Here is a 23,832-nt window from a genome sequence, read left to right as displayed (position 1 = left end):
TTCCACTTTTTACTCGTGGGATTCCACCTTAATAGCTATAGAAAATTTTGACATTGTTAACTGTCAAATTATACCAATCTGTCAAACTTTGTTTTGATGTCAAATATCGCCCCCTGCATGTTAAAATATCTCTCGTTTTATAAATTAGTGAATAGAAGTATTAATTCTTAACATTTTTTTACCTACGTGTATTTACAAAGTTTAATAAAATGTCGATTGAAATCGAATCGGCAGAGTAAGTCCGACATAACCTAACAATTCCTGTCCGAAATTTATGGTCTAAATTTTAGCGTGATTCGTCTAATCCAGCAATATTTAAAAGAATCAAATTTGTTACGAACTCTTCACACATTGCAAGAAGAGACTGGCGTTACTTTAAACACGGTGGATAGCGTTGATGGTTTTTGTGCCGACATAAACAATGGTCATTGGGACACGGTTTTGAAAGCCATTCAGTCTTTGAAACTCCCTGATAAGAAATTGATTGATTTATATGAACAGGTACGTTGAAAAACTCAGTAAATACTCTTATAAAGGTATTGTAGATTGTTTTAGAGCTCATTGAATTGCGAGAGTTAGGTGCAGCCCGCTCTTTACTGAGACAAACAGATCCTATGATAATGATGAAACAAAACGAGCCTGAACGTTACATACACTTGGGTAAATTAAACATTCTTAAAATCGACGATTAACCGGATAAATTTTAGAAAACCTACTTGCACGTTCTTACTTTGATCCAAGAGAAGCTTATCCAGATGGTGGTAGTAAAGAAAAGCGTCGAGCTGCGATTGCACACGCCCTATCTGGCGAAGTTTCAGTTGTACCATCTTCACGTCTTTTAGCTTTGCTTGGACAAGCCCTAAAATGGCAACAACACCAAGGGTTGTTACCTCCAGGAACAACCATAGATTTGTTCCGGGGCAAAGCTGCGATTAGAGACCAGGAAGATGAGCAGTTTCCTACACAAATGGCCAAACAGATCAAGTTTGGTCAGAAATCTCATGTGGAATGCGCACGGTTTTCACCAGATGGTCAGTATTTGGTCACTGGGAGTATTGATGGGATTATTGAAGTTTGGAACTTTACCACCGGAAAAATCAGGAAGGATTTGAAGTATCAAGCACAAGTATGAAAAATGACAAAAACGCGTTATTTAGGTGCTAAATATTCCTTTTTTTCGCAGGAAAATTTCATGATGATGGAACATGCCGTTTTGTGCATGGCTTTCTCTCGTGACAGCGAAATGCTGGTAACGGGCTCTCAAACTGGCCGAGTTAAAGTATGGCGGATTAGTTCTGGTCAATGTTTGCGTAAGATTGAAAAAGCACACACTAAAGGAATCACTTGTTTACAATTCTCTAGAGATAACAGTCAAGTTCTTAGTGCTTCATTTGACCACAGCATTAGGTAAAGTGGATCACCGTTATTAGCCCACTTGTCAATTAAACGTTTGTTTTTAAGGCTCCATGGACTAAAATCAGGAAAAATCCTGAAAGAATTCCGCGGTCACACTTCTTTCGTTAACGAAGTGATATTTACACAAGACGGTCATAATATTTTGAGGTAAAATTATTCGAGGGTTGGAATATTTAAATCATTCGCTTTTAGTGCCTCTTCTGATGGTACTATTAAAGTCTGGAGTATCCGCGCCGCTGAATGTATCAACACTTTCAAAACATTAGGAGCAGGAGATACCACAGTCAACAACATTCACAACTTTGCAAAAAATCCCGAGCATTTTGTAGTTTGCAATCGCAGTAACACCGTTGTTATCATGAATCTCCAGGGACAGGTTCGCTTGAATCAACCGTTTTTCTAATTTATGTAATAAAATCTTCCTAGATTGTCAGGTCTTTTTCAAGTGGTAAACGAGAGGGTGGCGACTTCGTTTGTTCCACTGTATCTCCAAGAGGCGACTGGGTTTTTTGCGTGGGCGAGGATTTGGTGTTGTATTGTTTTTCGACAAACTCTGGAAAATTGGAAAGAACATTGAATGTAAGTTTGAAAAGAGCTATTGATTAATTGGTGAAAATCGTGTTGCAGATTCACGAAAAGGATGTTATTGGTATCGCTCATCATCCTCATCAAAATTTGATATGTTCATACAGTGAAGACGGACTCGTGAGATTGTGGAAGCCGTAATTTTATTGTAACAAGAATTAAACAGTGAAAGACGAGGTATTCTTATTATTTTTGCGACAATTATGTGAATCCAATAGTCGCAATGATCACATTCAAACCATTAAGCGCCTGAATGTACGCGTTGCATCATTATATCCCCTTTTTTTATTCCAGGTTGCCAGCAAGCAAAAAATCGTAATTATAGAGAAAAAAATTGCAAGAATTTTTTTATTCTCAACCTTATCGTTATGATTATCCTACATCCACGTTCAATAAAAACAAATTGATTAGATAAGATCTTGGCTATCGACTCGGTACCACTTAATAATTTTAAAGCCGATAAATGCATGATCCTAATCCACAGATTCCTGCGTGTTGTACTGTATGGTTCTGAAGGTCATTTAATTTTATATTGATGAGTCACACGACATTCTTTCGCATACATATTTCCTTGTTATTGTTGGTTCAGGTAAATTTTTTGTACCCTTTTTATGCACGATTTACAGTTTGTTTTCAGTTTAGTTCTCAGCTCCTGTTCGCCACAATAATTCCCTCCTGAGAGCCTGAGACTCCTTCGAAAATAAGGTAATTAAATTAAACTTAACCTCCAAATTCCCATTAATTTCATATTTTAACGTAGACGTAAATACCCCCCAAAATGGCAACAATCGCCGACGATTTTTTACACAAATTTCGAACGATCCAAGGCACAACTTTGGCAGAACGCAAAAAAAACTTCTACAAACTCTTACATGAAAATGCCGACTTGAAAAATAACCCAGTCGCCTTGGATTCAATATCAGTGAATTTACAACCATGCTCTTATCAAGAGACGTTATTCCGACTGGATTTCCTCATCTACTTCAAAAGAACCAAGGAGCTTCTCGAAGTGCTGAGAACTGGAGACAACGTCTTTATAAGCAAAATCGCCAAACAAATTTGGTTCTTCAAAGATGCTTTCAATGATACGTCCCCTGAAGAACTCGTCGAAGAGATTTTACCATCAATGTCTTTCATAGTCCGCATGAAAATACTCAGAAAATTGAGCAGATACATGGAAACCGCAAAATTTGAGATAGTTTATGACAGAATTAGTGCACGCTATGGAGTTTTCTTAGCTTCACAGTTCATAACGGGTTGTGGTCCTGCGAAGATAAGAAACATTTTGAGAGACTATGATTTGGAACTAACATCAACACAGTTGAGGATTTTGTACGAGAAAGATCCGGAACTTGTCGCATTTTACTTCATAGAACTTGGGAACCAAGTTTTTAATTATAAACACCAAACTTTTACCAAGTTTCTTTTTAATAAGAACCGGTATCTTTATGATCGTCTTGCAGCTCGGCACCACATTCAAATCCGGCTGGGACGCCGAACGACGAAAAAACTGGTCGTGGAGAAAAAAGAAGAAGTGATCAAGACTCCTAGTAAATTTGTGGGTTTTATCAACGTACCAGCTATGTATAGAAAACTAGGGAAAGACTCTGTGCAACTCTTCATCAACGCTTTGCCCGGAAATGTTAAACCTTGCATTAACACTACACTTTTGTTTTCCGGTATTCCACGGAAGTACCACTACAGTTTTTTTATTACAATTTTCCAAAAGCACTACAATATTAAACTACAGGATCATCCCTCACTAGTCAACGATTATCTTTTACGTATAATTCCAACCAAATCCGAGCGAGCTCTTCTGGCGAAAACCAGAGTCAATCAAGGCCGGGATGATTACCTTAAGTACCTACTTCCTGAAGAAGCCATTCAAATTATCAAAGATAAAATCAATGTAACCTCAGGGATTTCTGAGAGACAGACTCTTATTAAATACCTCGTAGAGACTTGTTACGAAAATGATGACCTCGACTCTCTTTTGGTTGTTATGAAGTACTTTTGTCACCGTCACAAGAATGAAGACGTTAGTACACATCTAGTTTTCATCAATACTATTGAAAGGTTGTTTGGTTACAAACGTTTTACTGACGAAATGTGGAACTGCTTGAACGAGTTGATGACCATATACACCTTGAAATTTAACAAAGATGAGACGACGTATCAAAAAATACAGACTCTTCCTTTGGCCTGTTTCAGCAAAGGTACTTCCGACGAACAGAAGCTTCGCTACTTGGAATATTTGTTTAAGAAAGGAAAATCTATTGATGATTTAATCACGGAGTATGTATCGACGCACGGTGTATTTCCCAGTTATCGAAACTTTGATAGAGATTTTGGGAAGCATTTTTTTCTTCATTCAATCAATAAACTGGCCAAAAACGGTACCGAGAGTAAGGATATTAATTTCAATTATAACTTGATCAAAGAGATTGATAACTGGAATGGAGTCAACAGTGAAAAGTTGTCGTTTTATGACTTCCCGAATCTCTTGAAAACTTTTAACCACATCATTCATAATGTACACTATTACCACCAATACTACAAAGTAAACCAACACTTCCGTGCCAAGATCTTCACAACGGAAAATAACGCCCAGCGAGAGGAGTACTTGCAAGCCTACTGGAAGCGAGGTGAAGCTAACTTGAAAGACATCGGATGGTTTTTAAAGTATGACCCGACGATTGTCATTGCCCAGCTTGATACCATTGTCAAAATTTTGACCAACAGTCAAACGAACACAACTTTTCTTCGCATGTTGCATTTTATCAAGAAGTATTCTCACTTAAAACTAGACACCATGGCGACTCAAAACTGTCTTCAGAAACTCCATGACGAGAGCTATTTGGAAATGAAACCAAAACTTGTCCCATGCTTATCGGTTTTGATGGAACCGAAAGATTTCGCCTCCTTAGCTGATTCTTTCAAGCCCGAGAAGAAAAAACTCGACCTAAGTAACGAGAAAGAAGTGCGATTGTATAATTTACAGATCGCTATAGCTGCGGCGTTTAAAAATACAAGGAGTTATCAACTTCTGCCGTCATTGCTTCGCTATTGTGGCGGAGATTACTTCAAATATGCCCTACCTTCATTGTACAGTCTTTTGTACCATGCACCAGAAAACGAGTTGACGAAACACTTGGACTTTATATCGAAGAAAGCGGTGTCGGTGAGAAAACACGCTTTGTTTCTGACTTGCGAGTTGGGCACGTTACCTGCTGTTGAGAAGACCCTCCAACTGTTGAACCAACAGGAAGATGTTCAGTCCTTGCAAAAGCACATGTTTTCTGCTACCATCAAATACTTCGTGAAAAATCCATTGGATTCATTCTTTCAGTTGGTCAAAATGAACATGCAATTCATCGGGAAAGCTGATGATGAATCCATGAACGAATTTGTGGATTATTTGGAGAAAATTCCCCAGAAATACAAATCGGAATTTATCGAAGCCGCATGGAACCATCTTGAAAAAACTATTGATATATGGGAGAAGTTGGCTCCGCTGAAGAATAAACTTCTTCAATATGTGCAAGGGGAGGTGGCCCGAACGATGAGTCTTGAATTTGGGATAAAAATCATCCAACAACACTTTATGACTGAGCAAAACTTGTCAATATCAAGCTTCATCTTTAATCTATTATGCGCCAAAGACGAAAAAGAAGTCATATACACCACAATTTTCAACATAACCGACCAGTGTCAAGAAAAACAAGTGTTTAATTTTCTCGGAGAGTGGCACGCTAAAATCATGACAAAGAACGACGATTTGAGTTCCTTCCAACCATTTGTGGACTATTACGAAAAGAAAGCGACGGTGGTTGAACATTTTCATCACTACATCAGATGCTTCTTTTTAAAACTTCACATTGAACATCCTTTTAAAGGTGTGTTTATTCCAAATGTCACTGAAAGGATTCTTACGTTTTTTGAAGACACGACCTCTAAGTACGGTGAAAGTACTATTCAATTGTTTTCCAGAGAATTGGAGACAAATTTGCGATATTTCTTGTCGACCGATATGACAAAAAATGATTTTTACTACGAAATTATTAAACAGCGTTCCAGTGCTGCCGTAGCGATGTTACTGCTATATGTTATTTCACGTCCTAATGGTGAATCGGAGACTTTAGTGTTCCGAAAAGTTCTTGGACTCATTGAACAGGTTGATAATGTGGGGGTGCAAATCAATTTGCATTGTAAATTTAAAGACTATTTTAAGACGCCTAAACATGAAAGTGATTAATTTCTAAAACCAAATGTATTAATACATTGTCAATATTGGAGCTGTTTTTATTTTGTTACATAACACCAACCCAATTTTTATTAAACGTTTCATGCTTATACTGTGGTTTTTCAAGATTACGATAATACCGAAATATAATTTTTTTAAACCCGATGTAAAAGAAGTTAAGGTTTGTACTCGTTAATCGTTTTTGTAAATACAAGATAATTGCGCCACAATAGCTAGGTACAATTGAGATTCTCGGGCTTAGTTGTGACAATGAATTCGGTGGAGGCAGTTTCCAACTCTTCTTGTCTTGTAGTTGGCCGTTCTTCGCCGATCAAACTATACAAGCGAAGATGGATAATTCTTGTTTTATACATTTTATATGCCGCAATCAACGCCTTTCAGTGGTTTGAATACGCAATTATAGCGGACGTTATCGTGAGATTTTACAGTGTAAGTTTTGTGGCTGTAGATGTGACTTCTATAATTTATATGGCACTCTACATGCCCATGGTAATACCAGCGTCTTTTCTTATGGAGAAATTAGTAACTATTATGAAGCGTCCTTTGGTATTTTATTATAAAATATTTTTAGAACTTACGTCAGATTGCTTTGATAGGCGTCTTAGGAACCGCAATCGGTACCATTCTGAAAATCTTTTCAGTATCTAGAAATGGAATTTGGGTAACTTATTTCTGCCAAACAATTCTGTCTTCAATGCAAGTGTTCATTTTAGCGCTTCCACCTCGAATTGCAGCAGTTTGGTTTGGCTCAACAGAAGTACATTGAACTATTTTCATTGAAATTTTATATCTGACATGTTTAAGGTATCTCTAGCTTGCGCTTTGGGTGTATTTGGAACCCAGTTGGGTCAAGCTATAGGTCTCATGGTTCCTCCGATGGTTATCAAGAACCATGAGCAGGTTGAAAAAATTGAACGGGAGTTTGGAAGTTTGGTTTATAGTATGGCTATTTTCACCGCCGTTATTACAGTAGTCATACTTCTATGTAAGAAACAAACCGAGAAAACTTGATTTTTTTTGGAAAGATTTTCCAGCTTCTCCGCCGACGTCTCCGAGGGAAACAGAACATGAATGTGAAGAAAACTTCATGAAGAGTTTGAAGAAGTTGCTTGCTGATAGAAGTTTTAATTTTCATGCAATAGCGTATGGGATTAATATTGGAGTTTTTGTGTCGATTTCCACTCTGCTAAACCAATTCATGTCGGCTAATTTTGAGGTAAGTTTATGGATTTTTAGGGTTTCTCCGATTGAAAAGAGTTAAATATTAATTATACAGTCATATAATTTTTGTTTAAAAAAGTTTAATAAGCCCGCATTGTAATTGAAGTGTGACTTGTGTTTAATCAGCAAATACATTAAAAATTAGACGTATTTAGCTCCATATTATTAACGCCATTTAGGTAACCATCAACGTCACATTTATGTACTTGAACTTGAACAAAAAGAAAAGAAAGAAATATGAATACATTTTTATTCCAGGAATCTGGAGAGGACGCTGGTCGCATCGGTTTAATTATGATAGTTCTTGGAATGATAGGAGCTATCATATTTGGTTATATTTTAGATAAAACACATGCCTATAAGTAAGTTTTTTTTTGAAATATTTTTCATAAAAATATTTTTTTAGAACTGTGACATTTCTCCTTTATTTTGCGTCTTTTCTTTCCGTGGTAGCTTTCATGTATTCCTTACGCTTTCAATCGAAAGTACTCGTTTATTTATCTGGAGCATTAGTGGGGTAAATGAAAATTAAGTTATAATTATGTTGTTATCTTACAATTTTCAGATTATTTATCAACGCCTACATGCCTGTCGGCTTGGAACAAGCAATTGAGCTGACTTACCCAGAACCAGAAAGTACTAGTTCTGGAATCTTAATTTCAATGACCCAAACTTTAGGTGTTGTTTTTACGATACTTTTAGGGTGGCTTCTACCAAGAGTAGGGTGTTTTTGGGCTTTAGGTAGTATGGCATTCTTTCTTTTTATTGGTACTGTACTTACTGCAATGATATCGAGTAGGACAAAACGTCAAAACGTTTTAAAAAGAAAATAACATTAAATTTAGCGTCGTTTATTACAGCTTAAATAAGTATTTTAATCCCACAAACAAGAATTTCAACAATGGTTATCTGTAATTAAATTAAAGATAAACCGAATTAATCCAATAAAGAAAATGACTAAATAATGCCAATATTAAACAATTATGATTCCTCCTTTGTTTTTGTGAAATCCCACAAGAACCCCCAATAACACGTAATTCCTTTCTAATCCATTTATCATCTTGCACGAATATAAACTTTTTCTAAATTACATCAACGTCCTTTTCCTTGTATTAATATCACCTGTCCACCTCCGCATGTTTCGCTTTTTTGTGTTTCTTCAAAGAATCCTTACGTTTTGTCCCAAACTCACATTTATCACATTTAAACCAGTGAATACTCCCCGCCATAACATGTTCGCAAATTTTACTTTTTGTATCGCACTGATCACATTTAAACCAGTTAACATCGCGTACAGTCTCATGTTTGCATATAATGTGCCTTTTTAATACTGCTTTGGTTCTTGATCTGTAGTCGCAGTGATCACATTGAAGCCATTTAATGTCGTCCGGATTTGCGTGTTTGGTCAACTTTTTTTTAGTGTTGTACTTGCAATGGTTACACTGAAACCACTCAATTTCGCTTAAATCTGTGTGCTTGTTAAATTTATGTTTTTTGACATATGTGTTTGTTTTCGCTCGGTATTCACATTGATCACAATCAAATCAGAAAATGTCGTGAGCATGTTTGAAGAGTTTGTGATTTTTTATGTGATATTTCCATTTAGCGCGATAGTCGCACTGGTCACATTCAAACCAGGTAGCGTCTCCGTGGGTGAACGTCTTATTTTTGGTCAAGTAGTTTTTTCTTTTCGTTGAGTAGTCGCATTGATCACATATGTAAATGATTAAATCGTTTGTGTGTTTGGACATTTTGTGTCTTTTCAGTTTTGTAGTTGTTTGCGCTCTGTAGTCGCATTGATCACTTTCAACCCAAACAATGTCGTTTGCATCCAAATGTTTGATGATTTCATGCCGCTTCAACTGGTCTCTTCGTTTTGTTCTATGGGGGCAGTGATCACATTGAAACCAGTTGATATCTTTCTCGTCCGAATGATTGTACATTATGTGTCTTTTCACTTCGCCTTTTGATTTGACTTTATGTTCACACTGATCACAGTTAAACCACTTAAATTCTTACACTGTCGTATGCTTGTACGTTTTGTGGGCTTTCAGATTACTGTTTGACTTTGCTTTAAAGTCACACTGATCACAGTATAACCATTTAATATCCTTTGAATCTGTGTTTGAATAATTTGTGTCTGTTCAAAAAACTTTTCTTTTTGACTTTGTAGTCACAGTGAACACACTTAAACCACTCAGTTTAAACAGTACTGTGATGTGAAGGTTGAGTTATTTCTTGTTTTCTTGAACATTTAATTAAAATGTGTCTTAACCATCTCAGGATAAAGTAGGTTTCAAAATCGCAGTTCTTGCAGATATAGCTTTGTGTTCTAAACCCCAATTTCTTGTTTTCTTTTGGATTTTGACTTTCTGTGTGGGATTCTTGAATATGATTTTTGAAAAATACCGCCATATCTGTTGTAAATTCACATTCTTTGCAAATGTATTTTTCCACATCTGCTCTCTCACAGATAAAGTGTGGAAGGTCTAAACAAGTTGACCTCTCATTATTTATCGTCCGGGAAATAAGAGGAGATGAATTATTTTGTTTTTGGGTGAAACTATCTGTGTTCATAAAACAAAGAAATTCCATTTTGTCAACACCTGTTAATGAGAAAAGTCTAAACAAATTATGGCAATAATAAATTAAACTTACGAAAGTAGTGTGGATAAATACAAAAAAAAATGTTGAGCGCTCTAACCTAAAACGGAGTGTGGTGTTCAAGGTCATTTCAGTTGACGCCATCTTGCTTATACATACCAACACAAATCTAGTGACTTTCCGTTATCAGAAACCAGAGATTCTCAAAATTTCGAATAGGATTAGAATTGACAAATTTTTAATTATTTGAACTTTAAAGTATATTAACATGAATATAATATAAAGAATTGAATTATGTGTCTGTCATTATATCTGAAATTGAATTTTTCTTCATCTTAATTACAGTTATTTCTCCAAGTTCTTGTTGTTCGTCGGTATAGTATGAATGATCACTATTCAGTTGGACACACGGGGCTTCTTCGTTGTCAGCTCTTGTTAGAACAGTCGGAATTTGCCCGAAAGAAGTCAACGCATTCACAAGATCAGCTTCGCTTTCTAAATCATCGAAGTTCTTTATAAATTGCTCAACAGGAGCGGCAAACGCTTCAGGTTTTTCGCGGACAAATTGTTCTAAAATATTGCAAAACTGCATAATGTGGTCAATTATTTCCGGGATATCAGGTTGTGTGGAATCTTCTGAGACAATTTCAGTAATGGACATGTCTTCACTTTCATGTGAAGGGCTGTTTTCTGTTTCGCTTTTATTTGAATACGTTGTTTCATCATTTGGATTATCTTGAATGGAATTTTCTGTTTTTTTGGAATCGGAGGTTTCTACATAACAAGCCTCGTTTTCAAGGATACTTGGTTCTCCGATAGATGTTACAGTGGATGTCTTGGCTTTGGAACGCTTCTGGCCTTCTGGAGATTCGGATTGTTTCTTTTTAAACTTATAATATAGTTCATAACATGTTCTTTTACTTGGAACGAACGCTCCATCTTCAATTTTCGACTGATAGTCGTCTTCAGTGTATTGTTGCTGAAGTTTTATTTTGTGAGCGAAAAGAGCACATGCAGGGGTATATCCTTGCGAATAAAGGTCGAAAAAAATTTCTTTAACTCTTTCAGTTGGAGGACGGTGGCGAAGTGTATATGGCGATTTGATTAGATGATTATGAACGTGTCTAAGATAAATCACCGTGGGATACATCTTAAGATACGGATCTTTGCTCCTAAAAAAAACGTTTTCAATATAAAACAAAATCAACCTTATTATAGAACTCACCTCTTGAGATCCTTTTGTTTTATTGTTATCGTTAGTTTTGCGTTGCACCCTGTATGTTTGGGGTGATGGCGATAAACACGATGTGCTGTTGGTCGTGTATTGTGGTGACAACGGAATTCCTTCTAAAAGTTGAATTAGAAATAACAAAAATGATAACAACACAATCAAAAGTTTTTACCTTAAACACGAGTTTCTGGGAATTCTCTGGATAAGTTCTGTCCACTTTAAACGTACAAAAAGAGATTTCGCTAAAAGCTTCCAACCATTTCAGAGCCTCACTTTTTGTTGAAATTGCAACTCGAAGAATTGCAATAAATCCATGGTCTTCTTTTTTGCAAGACACAATTTTAGTTTTGTAATTTGATGGGATTAGACTGTTTAACTGAAACACAATTAAATGCTTACTTAGGTACTTTGGCAACATTGCTACCGAGTTAAATTATAAGCAAATTGGCGTTTTACTCAAAAGTTGAAAAAACAACTGGTACGTCTATAGTTACTTGTACTACAAATTAAGAGAAATGGTATTTTTTTACGAGAAGATTTCATTTCTTCAATCCACGATGTAAATCTATTTCCGAATTCGAATTTTTTTTTTTTTTAAACAAATGTTTTGGCTCTAATGTAAATTTATTTCGGTGGACATGTCGATTTAAAAAAAAAAGTCCACTAATGGCCAAGTTATGACCGATTAAAATTTGCGGTTGTCGCCAGAGAGCCAAAAGTTTGAAGGTCCGGAAATATCGGTATTCCATTACTCGGAAACTACGACAGATAGAGAGATGCATGTTTCACCATTGATATTCTCGCATTTTGTTTGCTCTTACATTTTCCCGAATTTGAAAATTTATTTTTTTAGGGAAAAAGTATGTATAAATCTAATTCGGTCGATATCGCGCTTATTTTTGGGTCCAACTATTTTATTATTGTATTATACATATTATACATGTACTCATTTTGGGCACAATTTCACGCAAGAATAATTTCTTGAAAAATACTTTATTAAATGTATTTAACACTGCGGATTTAGTTATAAATTTTGAAAATATAAACTTGGATTTAGCTTGCAAAATGGACTTAATTTAAAGGTTCAGCGAATGTGAAATTTGCCCGCTGATCACGTTATTCAATTAAATGAAGAATTCCTGTGTAGCTATAAAGAAAAGAGACACTATTCTTATCGATTTGCATTAAAAAACTTGAGGTTATTTCCATTGAGCGTCAGAAAAAAAAGTTTAATTAAGACCTTTTAACCTGTGCTTTTAACATATGATTGTCAAACTTGAAGGTTATGACAGTTTATCTAAATATTTGTATACATACCTGGATTTCAGGGATCTCCACATTTTCCGTATTTTCCATTTTCAAAGAAAATTAATGTGAAAATGTCATTAATACAACTATTATTTTTAAATTCACAAGTGTAGTGTAAAAATAGTCACCCATGAATATTTGCTTGCACAACGCATAAACAAAACGTGGCGGCCATCTTGTTTCAGTTGGATGGCAACCAGCGGTTCCCAAAAGTTGATGTTGAAACAGTTATTTATGCATTAAGTGCAGAAACTGATTAGGTGCAAAAATGTTATCTAACATAACTTTTAATGAACCTGTTATTATATTTATTTTTATTTTTATTTTAACCAACTTAAATATGCACATCTATAATTACGTACTAATTAAATTATGTACGCAAAACATGTCATGTGAAATCTTTGTAAATAAAAACTAGTTTAAAAATATTTTGCTATAATCTTAACGATTATTTTGAATTATTATAATGATCCTTATGAAAACTTATTAACATAAATATGGGCATATTGAAAAAAAACTTGTTCTTTATAAATTGCTTCATGTTTACAAAATAAATAAATGCATTTAGTAAAATTGTGATATTTAAATAAATATAATAATATCTACCTAATTTTTCAAAATAATTTTGTGCAAATAATACATTTTTAGTTGATCACATTGTACATAACACGATCATTATTAATTTTACATATTATTCATCTAATATTAAGCTTTGTGTAACTTTCTTTCAAGTATAAAAGTGTAAACATCAACTTTCTAACAATAAATATATTTTGTAAATCTAACGAACCGATTTGAAGTTAGTGACGCAAATTAGCACCAGTTTGACTAGTGTTGCAATTCCGCAGTTTTTGATTTTTGACGCCTTATAAGTAAACTTCAAATCAGCTCACTATTATGTATCTATATTACATAAGATAATCTGACATGTGTTTATGCTTACTGTAGTGTTACAGATATATTGGTTATAAAATTGTGGTTACCTAAAGAATATACATCAAACATCAGCCCAATTAAACTAAAAGAACATACTAAATTCAAACCTAAATAACCTAAATCTTATTTTATTATTACTTAACCATAAACAAAAATGAAAATTTTCTTACCTGTTGGCTGAATAAAACTTATGCTGTAAATAAATTCCAAAGATTCTCTAAAAATACGTCTAAATACAGTTACATATAAAATACTGTAACAAATTTAATATTTCAACAACAAAATTTTTACGTATCTGTAGAAATATTTCGTTTAATTGATATTAGAATGTATGTATTATCGCGTTTAACAACGAGAAAATAAAAAATACATTGACAAAATATGTAGTTTTCACAGATTTGCAAATAATTTTGTTTTTCAACAACATCCTTCGTATTCTTTAGAATCTCCAAGGTGGACGAGGAGTAGCACTTTTCCTAATTCTTAAAGAACTGCTTCTTGATAATCTAGAAGAAGACGGTCGACTTTTTGCCCAACGTTCTTCACGAACAGTTTCAAGAGTTTTGCTTTTCTCGTAACCGAATTCTCTGTAGTTTTCAGTTACGACGATGTCATATATTTTTGATGTTCTGTTCTAAAATGGAAAATTCACATGTTCATATATTTACTCAGAATAAATAATTATAAAATGAATTAAATGTGACAACATCACTGGAAAATATTTTGTTTATAACTTGAATGAAGTAGTATACAAACCACACTATTAAGAACTCTTAAAAATTGCGCCTCAGTAAAATTTAAATTCGTTCTATCTAAAGATTTTTTTGCAGATTTAAATATTTGCTTAAACGTTGGCTTTTTTTAATTTGGGAATGACGTCAGCTCTTTTCATTTATATTATTAAAATATGACTTACCTACGTGAATAAGAGCTAGGCGTCGCTTGTGTGAGGTGTTGAGCAGATCTAAGACGCTGTGTTGATGGTGAATTAGTGCAAGAACTGGTAATACTGGTGAAAATAAAAGCATCTACTTACTTATACTAATGCACATTTTATTATGTACGTACTTAAAGTTAATACAGTGATGATAATCAATACCATCTATGTGGCAAAATTAAATATAATTAGGTATTTAAATTACTGGAAACAGCATAACTAAAACTTTAACATTCATGTATAAAAATTATCAAAACGCTTATAAAAGAAACATTTTGTGCATAGAGCAGAACGTTTTGATAAGCTTTTTACAAAGGACAACTATTTTAAAATCTATTAACTACAAATATAAATAAAAACAGTACGATATCAACCTTGAATTAACAGTACAAAAAATGTTGATCGTTTGGTCATTATTCTAGGTATCACAACACCAAACTAGTTGTTTGTCGTACATTGACAATATTTTACATAGAAAAAATATCTCTTGAAACAGCACTTATTTATTTTACTGAAAATAAAAAGGAAAGCGAAAGTGAACACTAAAACCTTAGCAGTTTAGTGGAAAATACAGTGTTAGTGTTAGTGGAATCTAATATAATTCTATGAATAATATACAATTTATTATTCTCAAGAAATACATGCAGTTCGTACACGGGCATCATGCTGTATCAGTAAGTTAATATTACTTGTCAAATGTATTTCAACCACTTTTTATATCAATAGTTAAAGAACTATGTTCAACTGGTCTAATAGTAGGTTAAAGACGGCACATTAATTCAAACATAAAATTAACGTTCTTGGTTGAGATTCTCGTCAGCTACTGGACCTCCGGCTTCCGGTTGGGACGGCAAGGAATTCTACACAAAATTTTAAGTGTTAATCATCTAAAGCTAGCAAATCGAAAATAACCATAACAAAAGCTTCAACTGTGTCTTTACTTAGAACAAAATCTACTCAGAGATACTGTGAGATATCACATGCAGTTAATCGAGCTTTTTCATTCGACACGAAAAGTTCATGCCCTTTCAAAATTGTTAGTAATAAACGTGACACAGTACATAAAATTCCTTGTATTCCTCAATCGTAAAATTTTACCTCCCGGACCTAACTGAAATGGAAGGACTCAATAAAATTTGTAAAGATATTCGTGCTCCTGGAAATACGAAAATTGTCAGTCTTTAGAATTTCTCTATGTTGTTATTTATATCACATTATTTCACTTATGTCCATTTCAAAATTGGGACCAATTTTTCGGTAAAGACAGTTCCAGAGGAAACACTCACCTGGGAGCCTGACAATGAATGATTCTCGCTTGAAATCGTCGATTTTTGCTTCAAGTACTCTTTGTCGTCGAAGATTTTCTTTTCGCCACCTCCAGGCTTGTGTTTTACGTTGTCGAGGCTTCCCACTTTGCTTTGGGCTTTTATATCTAGTTTCTTGTTCTCAATCTAACAACACAAACAAAAATGTCAAACAGGGGAATTTTTAAGAAATAGTTTTCAATCGTAAATTAAACATCTGAAATGTCCATGTTTAACACCAAAATGGTGAATGCGCCGGGTTAAAATTACGTATTTATAATTTTTTTATTTAGTAATTTTGTTTTGATCGTAACACTTTAACATTCTCAATCATTTTGCATATTTATTTATTAAATAAAAAAAATTAAATTAAATTTATTTTAACAAAACTTAATTTTAGGCACACTAACGCAATTTATAGTCTACCAACTCCTTTCTAAACCACAGTGAAATGTGAATCTATTAAGTGTTTCGTTTGCGTCCAAAATCACCGAATGACGCAATTTTTACTTCAGTGCTGTGAAAGCTCGCATATTGTGATCGACAATGTTACAAAAAGCTTGTGCTTTTGTAACCACGTCATTGTCTACATTATAGTGTTGCGACAACTAATTACTCACTTCTCTTTTAAATTCTTCTTCAACTTCGTCAAACTAAAAAACTTGTTAATAAATAAACGAAACAAGACCGACGCAATGAATAAAAATAATAATCAGAAATTTGTTACCTTAATATCCCCACCTCCAGGAGTATGCTTAATGTTGTCTTTAGAACCAACTTTTGATTTTGCCTTTTCTTTGAAATCTAGCTTGATGCTCTCTATTTTCTTTTCACCACCTTTTGGTTTGTGGGTAGTGTTTTCTAAAGATCCAATCTTTGACTTCGCATTCCACTGAAGTTTCTGTTGCTGAATCTGAAATGGGTCAGGTTATTAACATAATGGAGACGTGATACAAGGAAGGTGTGTCAGAAGTGTAGGGTGTGTCAGAAAATGTACTTTAAATTTATTACTTACACAACTAAAATATTCGTACACGTAATCTACATTACAATTAGCCAAAAATGCGAACATGAATGTCAGAATGTGTTTATTACCAACCTTTTTGTCACCACCTTTAGGAGTATATTTGTCGTTTTTAGCTTCAATTTTCGATGAAGTGCATTTAAAATCAATCTTCTTGTTTTCTATTTTCACGTGTCCACCTCCTGGCTTGTAACTTGCATTTTCTAAAGATCCAATTTTGGATCTAACTACCTTCAAATTTGGTGAAGGGGCCGATCCTACTTGAACCTTATTCATTGGAACTTCTGCAGCAGAAAAAATGTTATTATGTTTTAACGCGGTACTGTACTAGTACTTTTTTTCTCAGCTGTTCCCGGAGTGCTTGCTGTCGAGTCTGGACTTTTAAGACTCGGGGATTTGGATCCTCGGGATAAAGATCTATTTTTTGTTGGAGTTGTCGAGGATGTGCGGTTTGAGAGTTTTCCAGAAGATTTCCTGGGGGAACTTTGATCTCCATTACTCGACTGGTCCTGTAAAAAATCTAGAAAGTGAAGGAAAAATTTTAGTGCGAAATAAAACGTACATTTCCTTGGGTCGATTCGTCTACGCCACTGTCATTATCCCCCTCTGAAAAGTAATTCTCATGTTACAAATCTACACCACAATAAAAGTATGAAATAGAGAATTAACCTGATCGAGAAGGAGATTTCGGTTTCAGATTTAAATGTTTTAATTCCAGCTTTTTAGGTTCTGGTTTTTGTTCAACTCCATTTTGTATCGGTTTTTCTTCTTTTGGTTTTATTATTTCGGTTTTTGTCTCAGATTTATCTACAACTCTGTGGATTGGTGAGGGAGACTTTGTCTTGATTTCTTCAGTTGGTAGTTTAAACTCAACACTTTTCTGTAATATATCTTGTGTCAATGGCGACTTATTCAAGTCATCATTCTCCATGATTCTGTTCATTCGAGAACTAGCCCGGGACTCTGGCCTCGATGGATAATCATCGGGCTTCTTGTCTAAACTTTCAGTCGAACCAATTAACGACTTCTTTTCGTCAACACTCCCGACGCTACTAATTGACGTTCTTCTGTCATCATCATGCGGTTTTGAAACGTTGGAACTTAAACTGTAACTTCTGTTTTTAAAAGCATCTACGGAGGATCTACCAGTATCTTCTTCGCCGATCTTAACATTATCGGGAGATCTGGAGACTAAGTCTGTCGAATCCAGGGTTTGGCTTCTTAACAGATAATCCCCCTCAAACTGCGGTCTTTGATTATAAACAGGAGCCGATCTCTGTTGAAAAATTCCAGGTTGTCTTTGTGGTTGTTGTGGGGGTCGTGGAAAAGGAGTTGAAGGTCGAAAATTCGGGTTCGGTCTGATTCCCGGATTCTGAATAAATTGGGGTTGACCTGGAGGTCTCGGTGCACCTGGTGGTCTCTGGATGAATTGTTGTCCAGGAATTTGCTGACGAAGTTGAGGAGGTCTCGGACCTAAACCCGGTTGCGAAGGAAAACCTGGACGTATTGGTAGAGAAGTTCGACTATCTAGTCTTGTCAGAGGGGGTCTCGGAGAAGTTGTTACAAAACCAGGAAACTGCTGAGGTGAAGCCTCACCGTTTTGGTGGGATTTTGTCTAGTAAAAAGGACAAGTCTAAAGATTTGATACCACAAGCGCCGTTTAAAAGTTAAGCAAATCGGCCTCTATGTCTTTGCATGTATTCCTCGAGTAATTTCATGATTATCTTTTCAATTTAATGTCATGAGAGATTGATCAATGTTTAATGGATTCAAAAATAGCGAATCAAACAGTTTTGTCGAGACCGAAAATACTTGTGTTCTCAAAAGAATTATGAGCAAGATTTAAGTATTTGCAGGAGAAATGTCACACAACCTGGTCTCTTGTTGCCAGTGCCTGGCTCGAAAAGCTCCAATGACAAAAGTCCACGAAACTTTACCACGGGCTGTTTTTATCTACATAACAAGTCAATAACATGCCGAATTACTGTAACAACTACGATAATAAATAATCTAAATGGAAGTACACCAACACGACAGCTTTCGCGGATTAATTATCTAAACTTGGAGTTGACGTAAGAACGTAAAATCTTCATTTCTTACCATTTCATGAATCGGTTGAGCATCTTTAAAAGGCACATTGTTTTCGGGAGAAGGCCCATTTAATACTGCGTTTGGTGGTTGAGACATTACTTTAAAATTCTTGGAAGAATTGTTTTATACTGGAATTAAATTATATTTTTTATTTGTGGTTAATCTAAGTTTTTAACTATCAGCAATTTGCAAAATTAATTACTGTGCAGATTAACGTGGTTGGTATCTATAGTCAAAAGTGATTTTAAAACAAAGTAGAATACTATTTCAAAGTAATTGTTTGCGTGACGAACGGGAAATTCTCGTTCTTCGATTCAATTTTTAAAAGCCTTCACAGATAACTACTTGCTAAGCTTAGACTAATTGCGTCTACTGTTGTAATATATACTCTAGGTGCACACAATTAAGCTTGATGACGCAGTTTATGGTAATTGACACATTAAGTTTTGATGATTAAATACCCCACAATTATATCTTTGCTACTATATAACACTTTATCTTTTAAAAAATATCGATCTGAATTGGGTTGTGGTTTTGAATGCGTGATGCATCGAAGTTAAACAGATGTGTTTCCACAATTTGTTCTCACATAAAATGCATAAACTACGACAAAACGTGCATTCTGGCAGTGTTCTATTTTTTTCTTTAGTTCAACCAGGTACGTTACTTACTTTGAAAAATAGACATTGGCAATGGATATAAGTCGATATTTTTCATCAGAATTGATTTATTAAATGTCTTTCAGATATAATAATGTAGAGAATTGAACTTCAAGTTCAAAAAACTTGTGAAAAATCAAGAAACGGTACAAAATGTAGGTCCGTCATTTCACGCATGATTTGATGACAATTTTGTTGTTTACTTAACAACTTTATGTTGACAACATCAATAAAAGCAGTTCAGTAAACTTTAATACAACAATAATAGGTAATATAAATGTAATTTATACATTATTTGCCACCTGAAAATATCCTTGTAAATCAATCAAAAATGATCTGTTTACAGTAGGTACCAGCGGAAATCCTGTTAGAAAACTTATGAGTTTCATAACACCTTTTAATGCTAATAGTCTGAAGTCTACAGTCAGGCGATGAGCATGAACAACGGAAATTTCAGGTTTCAGTCTTTCTAATAAATTAAATTTATTCATTTCTGCGAGCGAAGTTAGCACACGCAAATGAGTGTATGTTAAAATTGTACATGCACAGCGAACATAGTTTAGAAATTGCGAGAATGTACCTACATTTTAATAATTTAGTTAATTTACCAAAATGTGTAATTTATACGATTAAAGGGGATACAATAACCTGGAACGAATTAAATTATGTATTAATGTGTGTATGAACGGCTTTATTACAAATACTTTATTATCGCCAGGTAACCTAGTATTACCACCAAAATCGATTTACGGGTTGAAATAAATGCACCTAAAATAGATCTAATCTATAACAATTAACGTCAGAGTCAACGAATTGACGAAGTTGAAGGATAATACAATTTTAAACACAGAAGGTAGAGAGTTTCTCAGGTCTTCGACTAGAAACGGCGGATCCTAATGGGATAAATTGTTATATTAGGTTGCGTGTTTAACAAAAACAGATGTTGATAAATGTTGTTCTTAGCATGTTATAATTTTCTGAAATTTGTTGCGACGTAAAGTAATTTAATTGAAGAAGGACTATTTCAGTATTCGCACTTGAGCAAATATTTATTTACGATATTTTTGGCGTCTCATTTGCCTTCTTCTTTATCTTCAAATTTTTTTCCCAATTGTCCTTAAGATACAATAAATAATATTTTATATTTAAAGAAAATAAAAATCTCCCACTATTTTCCATATTTCATTTATTAAACTTCTAATAAATTAATAATTTTTACAAATAAGGACCTGCATATAATATTTGAGGATCTTATTTCAAAGGGTCTTAAATTCCAAAACATACATTCTTAGACCTAAATTCCCTGAAGCCAATAGCAGACCTTTGTGTTCTCTAAAATTAGCAAGGGAGCCCTCCGAACTCAAGTTTAAATTTTTAAAATCATAATTTGGAATTCTGCGTTTTCAACCGTTACAGTTCCTTCAACATTGAATACAACAATATTCGACAAACTAGCAAAACAAATTTTCAGATTTTAAGATTGGTTTTTAACGACAGAAATTTTAATTTTTAATCCTTATATTCTCCGATTTTTAATTTAGAGAGTCGAATGTAAATTGCGATACCAAGTATTAAACTTTCTGGTCACCCAAAATTTTCTTATACTTTTGGTCACAGTATTTAATCACTTATAAATTATTTTAGATTACGTCAACGATAAGTTCATGGGGACAACTTTACAAAGTACAAACCCCGCGTGTGAGCCAACATAATGACAAGCAATAAAATTGTTAAGACCGGATCAATGGTCAACTAACCCCATTCCAACTTTATAATTTAAAAAGAAATGCGTAGAAAACTTCCAAATGCAGTTAGTCACGAGAGAATAACTGCTTTGTTTACATTCTTCCCAACCAAAAATGTGCGTATGGATGATAGAAAAACCTACAACTCCACCTACATTAGGCTCGTTTTTTCCAATAATTCTAATGATATTTATTACAAACTTTTACTTCAGGTGTTGCAGTAATTTGTCAACAATAACATACCTTGCAAACATGAAATCGGCTTATATTAACTCTTAAGATTGCGTGTATTGAATGAGCCTACTGACAGCTTAATGTAGCCTGTAGTAATTGTATCTGTTGCAAAGTGCAAATGCAGTTTTAGTGCAGGTGTAAAATTACCTGTTACCGGCAACACGGGGTGAGTTCACTGTGCTGTTGCGGATTACTGCCCGACCCGAAGAACATCACCCTCTAGTGCGCTGCCGCGACATCGATCGACCCATTCAAGATACGAACGGCTACCACCATGGACGTTTACTTTTTTCAAATATTTATGCAATCTTTTGCTAGGCAAACGTAGAAGCAAATGCTTGTTTATAATGCATTTTGATTTATTTTTGAGAATTCCAGAATTCTATTTTAAAACTTAAAGAAGAAAACAGAAGAAAATATGGAATTATTACAAGATCTGAATCTAGAGGAAGCAAAAAATGATCAAAACATAAAGAATAGAAAAATACGTCAAAAAGATAGACCCAGAAGTACTCAAAAAATTCATGAGAAAGAGAACATGAAGATATAGAACCGAATAAAGAAATTCGAAAATGGAATAGAATCATAAATGTATGGAGGAAATATCAGGAAACAGTCTAAACAGCAGGAAACTTTTGATCACGCTTGGATTCTAGGTCAGCACTTCAGAGGGTCTTAATATAAATCATTTCTATCAATAAGAAAAATGGAAATGCCAAGCTATTCGCTATTAATTTCAATTTGAATAATAAAATTTTTATCGCACATGCTAGTTTAGATGTTCAAATGTTTGATTCCTAGACACCTTAAAAATAGTGTTAAATGAAAAGGTAAGTCAATGTCAGCAATAAATCAGTGTCTTTTGACTGATGCCCTCCATCGCACACGCACAAGAAATTTAAGCAGATGAGCGATAAAACGATCAAACCGATACGGTTATCTGCTCTTTTTACTTTCACTTCGTGCTTGGAAATGGCAAATTGTCAGTGATTATGATTAAAGACAATAACAACACGACAGGACAAGGATATTTATTATGTGAAGATTAACGCAAATCGTTTTGTCGCTATTACTACGAAATGAAACTCCCACATACCCGAAATGAACAAAAATAATAAAACCATAAGCCGACGACTTTTATATTGTATAAAAATGTAAATCTGAATTGGGCTGTCTTCAAATATTACCATGAATTTGCGTGATCAATATGAATACCGTACATGCAATAATTGATTGATTTTGTTTATTTTTGGGAGCCTTCTATCTGCATAAAATAATCGCGAAACGTCGATATTTGAAACGGCGAAATTAATTTGTTCGTGGTTTATTATTTACAGTGCGAAATCTGAATCTTATCTAATTACTAATGCGAAATTACTCGGAACAAGAAAGAAGGCACCCACATAATGTACATGCAGCGCCGTTAGGCTACTAATGTTTCCTTATCACCTCGTTAGTTAAATATAGGGGAAGGGGCGTAAGATAGATTTAAAACTGTGTTTTAAATAAGCATTAAGTTAATAACACGTGTATATTAGATTATGTTTCCTGCATAAAAAGATAAATAATTATTATAATTAGAAAACCAGTCACATCCTCGATTTAAAAGTTGCGTTCATGTGAATTTTGCCATTATTTATTTTATCATATCGATTAGACTCGATGGAAGGGACTATCCTTTGTTTGCGTCTGAGCGTCTCCTGTGACCCATAAGGATTATTTTTCCTCTAAAATTCGTCTAAATTGATAAAAACGCAATATTTTCCGCGAAATTTGGCATCAATGTTCTTTCGCGGTAACAAAGACTTGAGATTGAATAAGAACTTGAAATTATCTCTGAAATTCCGAAATTTATTTTGTTATCAAAAAGCTATTAACTCACTAATATTATCTAATGAAAAAAAACTTTATTTTATTAAATAACATGCAACCCCATATTTAAATCATTTTTTTGGAGACAGTTACCGATGGGACAATCAATCAAGCCTAAAAATTAAAGTCCTTATTGAAACCTGGTGAAACACAAAGCTTCCTGCGCCCTCTACCTCCTAGCTTCAAAACTCAACGAAGCAAACTTTCCGAATAGCGCCAAGTCATGTAAGTTCAAATTAAAATCTCGAAACTCATTTACAAACAATTCCGGCACTTTTATCTCTGAAAATGTATTTTTCGATGTAGACTATTTTTAATTTAAGCAGGTACATTGGCTTTATTTTCGTAATGGGATAGTTTTGAAATTGTGCTTAGTCAGCGGAATGCTGGTGTCAGTGCCA

General features: G+C 34.3%; 6 protein-coding genes across 6 annotated transcripts; 3 read left to right on the top strand and 3 right to left on the bottom strand.

The window, feature by feature from the left end:
- The first annotated feature begins 19 nt into the window (after positions 1-19).
- Smu1 (Smu1 spliceosomal factor) lies at positions 20-2,344 on the top strand. Its single transcript, XM_088039577.1, has 9 exons — positions 20-235; positions 291-501; positions 546-660; positions 708-1,126; positions 1,184-1,407; positions 1,462-1,563; positions 1,609-1,792; positions 1,843-1,995; positions 2,044-2,344. The coding sequence occupies exons 1-9, from the start codon at positions 210-212 to the stop codon at positions 2,140-2,142; spliced, it is 1,533 nt and encodes a 510-aa protein (XP_087895703.1). The 5' UTR covers positions 20-209; the 3' UTR covers positions 2,143-2,344.
- A 135-nt stretch (positions 2,345-2,479) lies between these two features.
- On the top strand, positions 2,480-6,354 carry LOC148172500 (uncharacterized). The gene is made up of 3 exons (XM_088039551.1): positions 2,480-2,590; positions 2,639-2,706; positions 2,762-6,354. Exon 3 carries the CDS (start codon positions 2,780-2,782, stop codon positions 6,254-6,256), a length of 3,477 nt encoding a protein of 1,158 aa, XP_087895677.1. The 5' UTR covers positions 2,480-2,590; positions 2,639-2,706; positions 2,762-2,779; the 3' UTR covers positions 6,257-6,354.
- A 68-nt stretch (positions 6,355-6,422) lies between these two features.
- Positions 6,423-8,457, top strand: LOC148172499 (putative MFS-type transporter C09D4.1). The gene is made up of 7 exons (XM_088039637.1): positions 6,423-6,787; positions 6,837-7,022; positions 7,070-7,250; positions 7,291-7,481; positions 7,745-7,848; positions 7,893-8,003; positions 8,052-8,457. Exons 1-7 carry the CDS (start codon positions 6,515-6,517, stop codon positions 8,317-8,319), a joined length of 1,314 nt encoding a protein of 437 aa, XP_087895763.1. The 5' UTR covers positions 6,423-6,514; the 3' UTR covers positions 8,320-8,457.
- Positions 8,324-10,268, bottom strand: LOC148172498 (uncharacterized). The gene is made up of 5 exons (XM_088039773.1): positions 10,145-10,268; positions 9,691-10,092; positions 9,546-9,605; positions 9,037-9,500; positions 8,324-8,928 (listed from the first exon to the last, which is right to left on the bottom strand). Exons 2-5 carry the CDS (start codon positions 10,079-10,081, stop codon positions 8,605-8,607), a joined length of 1,239 nt encoding a protein of 412 aa, XP_087895899.1. The 5' UTR covers positions 10,082-10,092; positions 10,145-10,268; the 3' UTR covers positions 8,324-8,604.
- Positions 10,269-10,311: 43 nt separating this feature from the next.
- On the bottom strand, positions 10,312-12,831 carry LOC148172497 (uncharacterized). The gene is made up of 4 exons (XM_088039585.1): positions 12,639-12,831; positions 11,494-11,697; positions 11,316-11,437; positions 10,312-11,262 (listed from the first exon to the last, which is right to left on the bottom strand). The coding sequence occupies exons 1-4, from the start codon at positions 12,675-12,677 to the stop codon at positions 10,383-10,385; spliced, it is 1,245 nt and encodes a 414-aa protein (XP_087895711.1). The 5' UTR covers positions 12,678-12,831; the 3' UTR covers positions 10,312-10,382.
- A 1,158-nt stretch (positions 12,832-13,989) lies between these two features.
- On the bottom strand, positions 13,990-21,786 carry LOC148172496 (uncharacterized). The gene is made up of 9 exons (XM_088038652.1): positions 21,707-21,786; positions 18,931-19,049; positions 17,500-18,445; positions 17,393-17,436; positions 17,165-17,339; positions 16,906-17,114; positions 16,534-16,719; positions 15,789-15,953; positions 13,990-14,199 (listed from the first exon to the last, which is right to left on the bottom strand). Exons 2-9 carry the CDS (start codon positions 19,015-19,017, stop codon positions 14,005-14,007), a joined length of 2,007 nt encoding a protein of 668 aa, XP_087894778.1. The 5' UTR covers positions 19,018-19,049; positions 21,707-21,786; the 3' UTR covers positions 13,990-14,004.
- Between the last annotated feature and the right edge of the window lie 2,046 nt (positions 21,787-23,832).

The sequence above is a fragment of the Gnatocerus cornutus genome, chromosome 6 (assembly GCF_029298725.1).
Source record: "Gnatocerus cornutus isolate USDA-ARS CGAHR chromosome 6, icGnaCorn1.1, whole genome shotgun sequence".
Lineage (NCBI taxonomy): Eukaryota > Metazoa > Arthropoda > Insecta > Coleoptera > Tenebrionidae > Gnatocerus > Gnatocerus cornutus.
The sequence above is the reverse complement of the archived record's forward strand: the minus strand, read 5'-3'. Positions and strand labels throughout refer to the sequence as shown.

Coding starts and splice junctions, on each gene's coding strand:
- Smu1 (XM_088039577.1), top strand. CDS start 210: ATGTCGATTGAAATCGAATCGGCAGA. Junction 1,564..1,608: donor GACGGTCATAATATTTTGAG/GTAAAATTATTC, acceptor ATTCGCTTTTAG/TGCCTCTTCTGATGGTACTA. Junction 1,996..2,043: donor AATTGGAAAGAACATTGAAT/GTAAGTTTGAAA, acceptor ATCGTGTTGCAG/ATTCACGAAAAGGATGTTAT.
- LOC148172500 (XM_088039551.1), top strand. CDS start 2,780: ATGGCAACAATCGCCGACGATTTTTTACACAAATTTCGAACGATCCAA.
- LOC148172499 (XM_088039637.1), top strand. CDS start 6,515: ATGAATTCGGTGGAGGCAGTTTCCAACTCTTCTTGTCTTGTAGTTGGC. Junction 7,251..7,290: donor TACAGTAGTCATACTTCTAT/GTAAGAAACAAA, acceptor TTTTTTGGAAAG/ATTTTCCAGCTTCTCCGCCG. Junction 7,482..7,744: donor TCATGTCGGCTAATTTTGAG/GTAAGTTTATGG, acceptor TTTTTATTCCAG/GAATCTGGAGAGGACGCTGG.
- LOC148172498 (XM_088039773.1), bottom strand. CDS start 10,081: ATGGAATTTCTTTGTTTTATGAACACAGATAGTTTCACCCAAAAACAA. Junction 9,606..9,690: donor TTCACATCACAGTACTGTTT/AAACTGAGTGGT, acceptor ATTCAAACACAG/ATTCAAAGGATATTAAATGG. Junction 8,929..9,036: donor TCAAACATGCTCACGACATT/TTCTGATTTGAT, acceptor GAGTGGTTTCAG/TGTAACCATTGCAAGTACAA.
- LOC148172497 (XM_088039585.1), bottom strand. CDS start 12,677: ATGGAAAATACGGAAAATGTGGAGATCCCTGAAATCCAG. Junction 11,698..12,638: donor TGGAGATCCCTGAAATCCAG/GTATGTATACAA, acceptor ATTGTGTTTCAG/TTAAACAGTCTAATCCCATC. Junction 11,438..11,493: donor CCCAGAAACTCGTGTTTAAG/GTAAAAACTTTT, acceptor TTCAACTTTTAG/AAGGAATTCCGTTGTCACCA.
- LOC148172496 (XM_088038652.1), bottom strand. CDS start 19,017: ATGTCTCAACCACCAAACGCAGTATTAAATGGGCCTTCTCCCGAAAAC. Junction 17,340..17,392: donor ACGAATCGACCCAAGGAAAT/GTACGTTTTATT, acceptor GATTTTTTACAG/GACCAGTCGAGTAATGGAGA. Junction 16,720..16,905: donor CTAAAGGTGGTGACAAAAAG/GTTGGTAATAAA, acceptor GACCCATTTCAG/ATTCAGCAACAGAAACTTCA.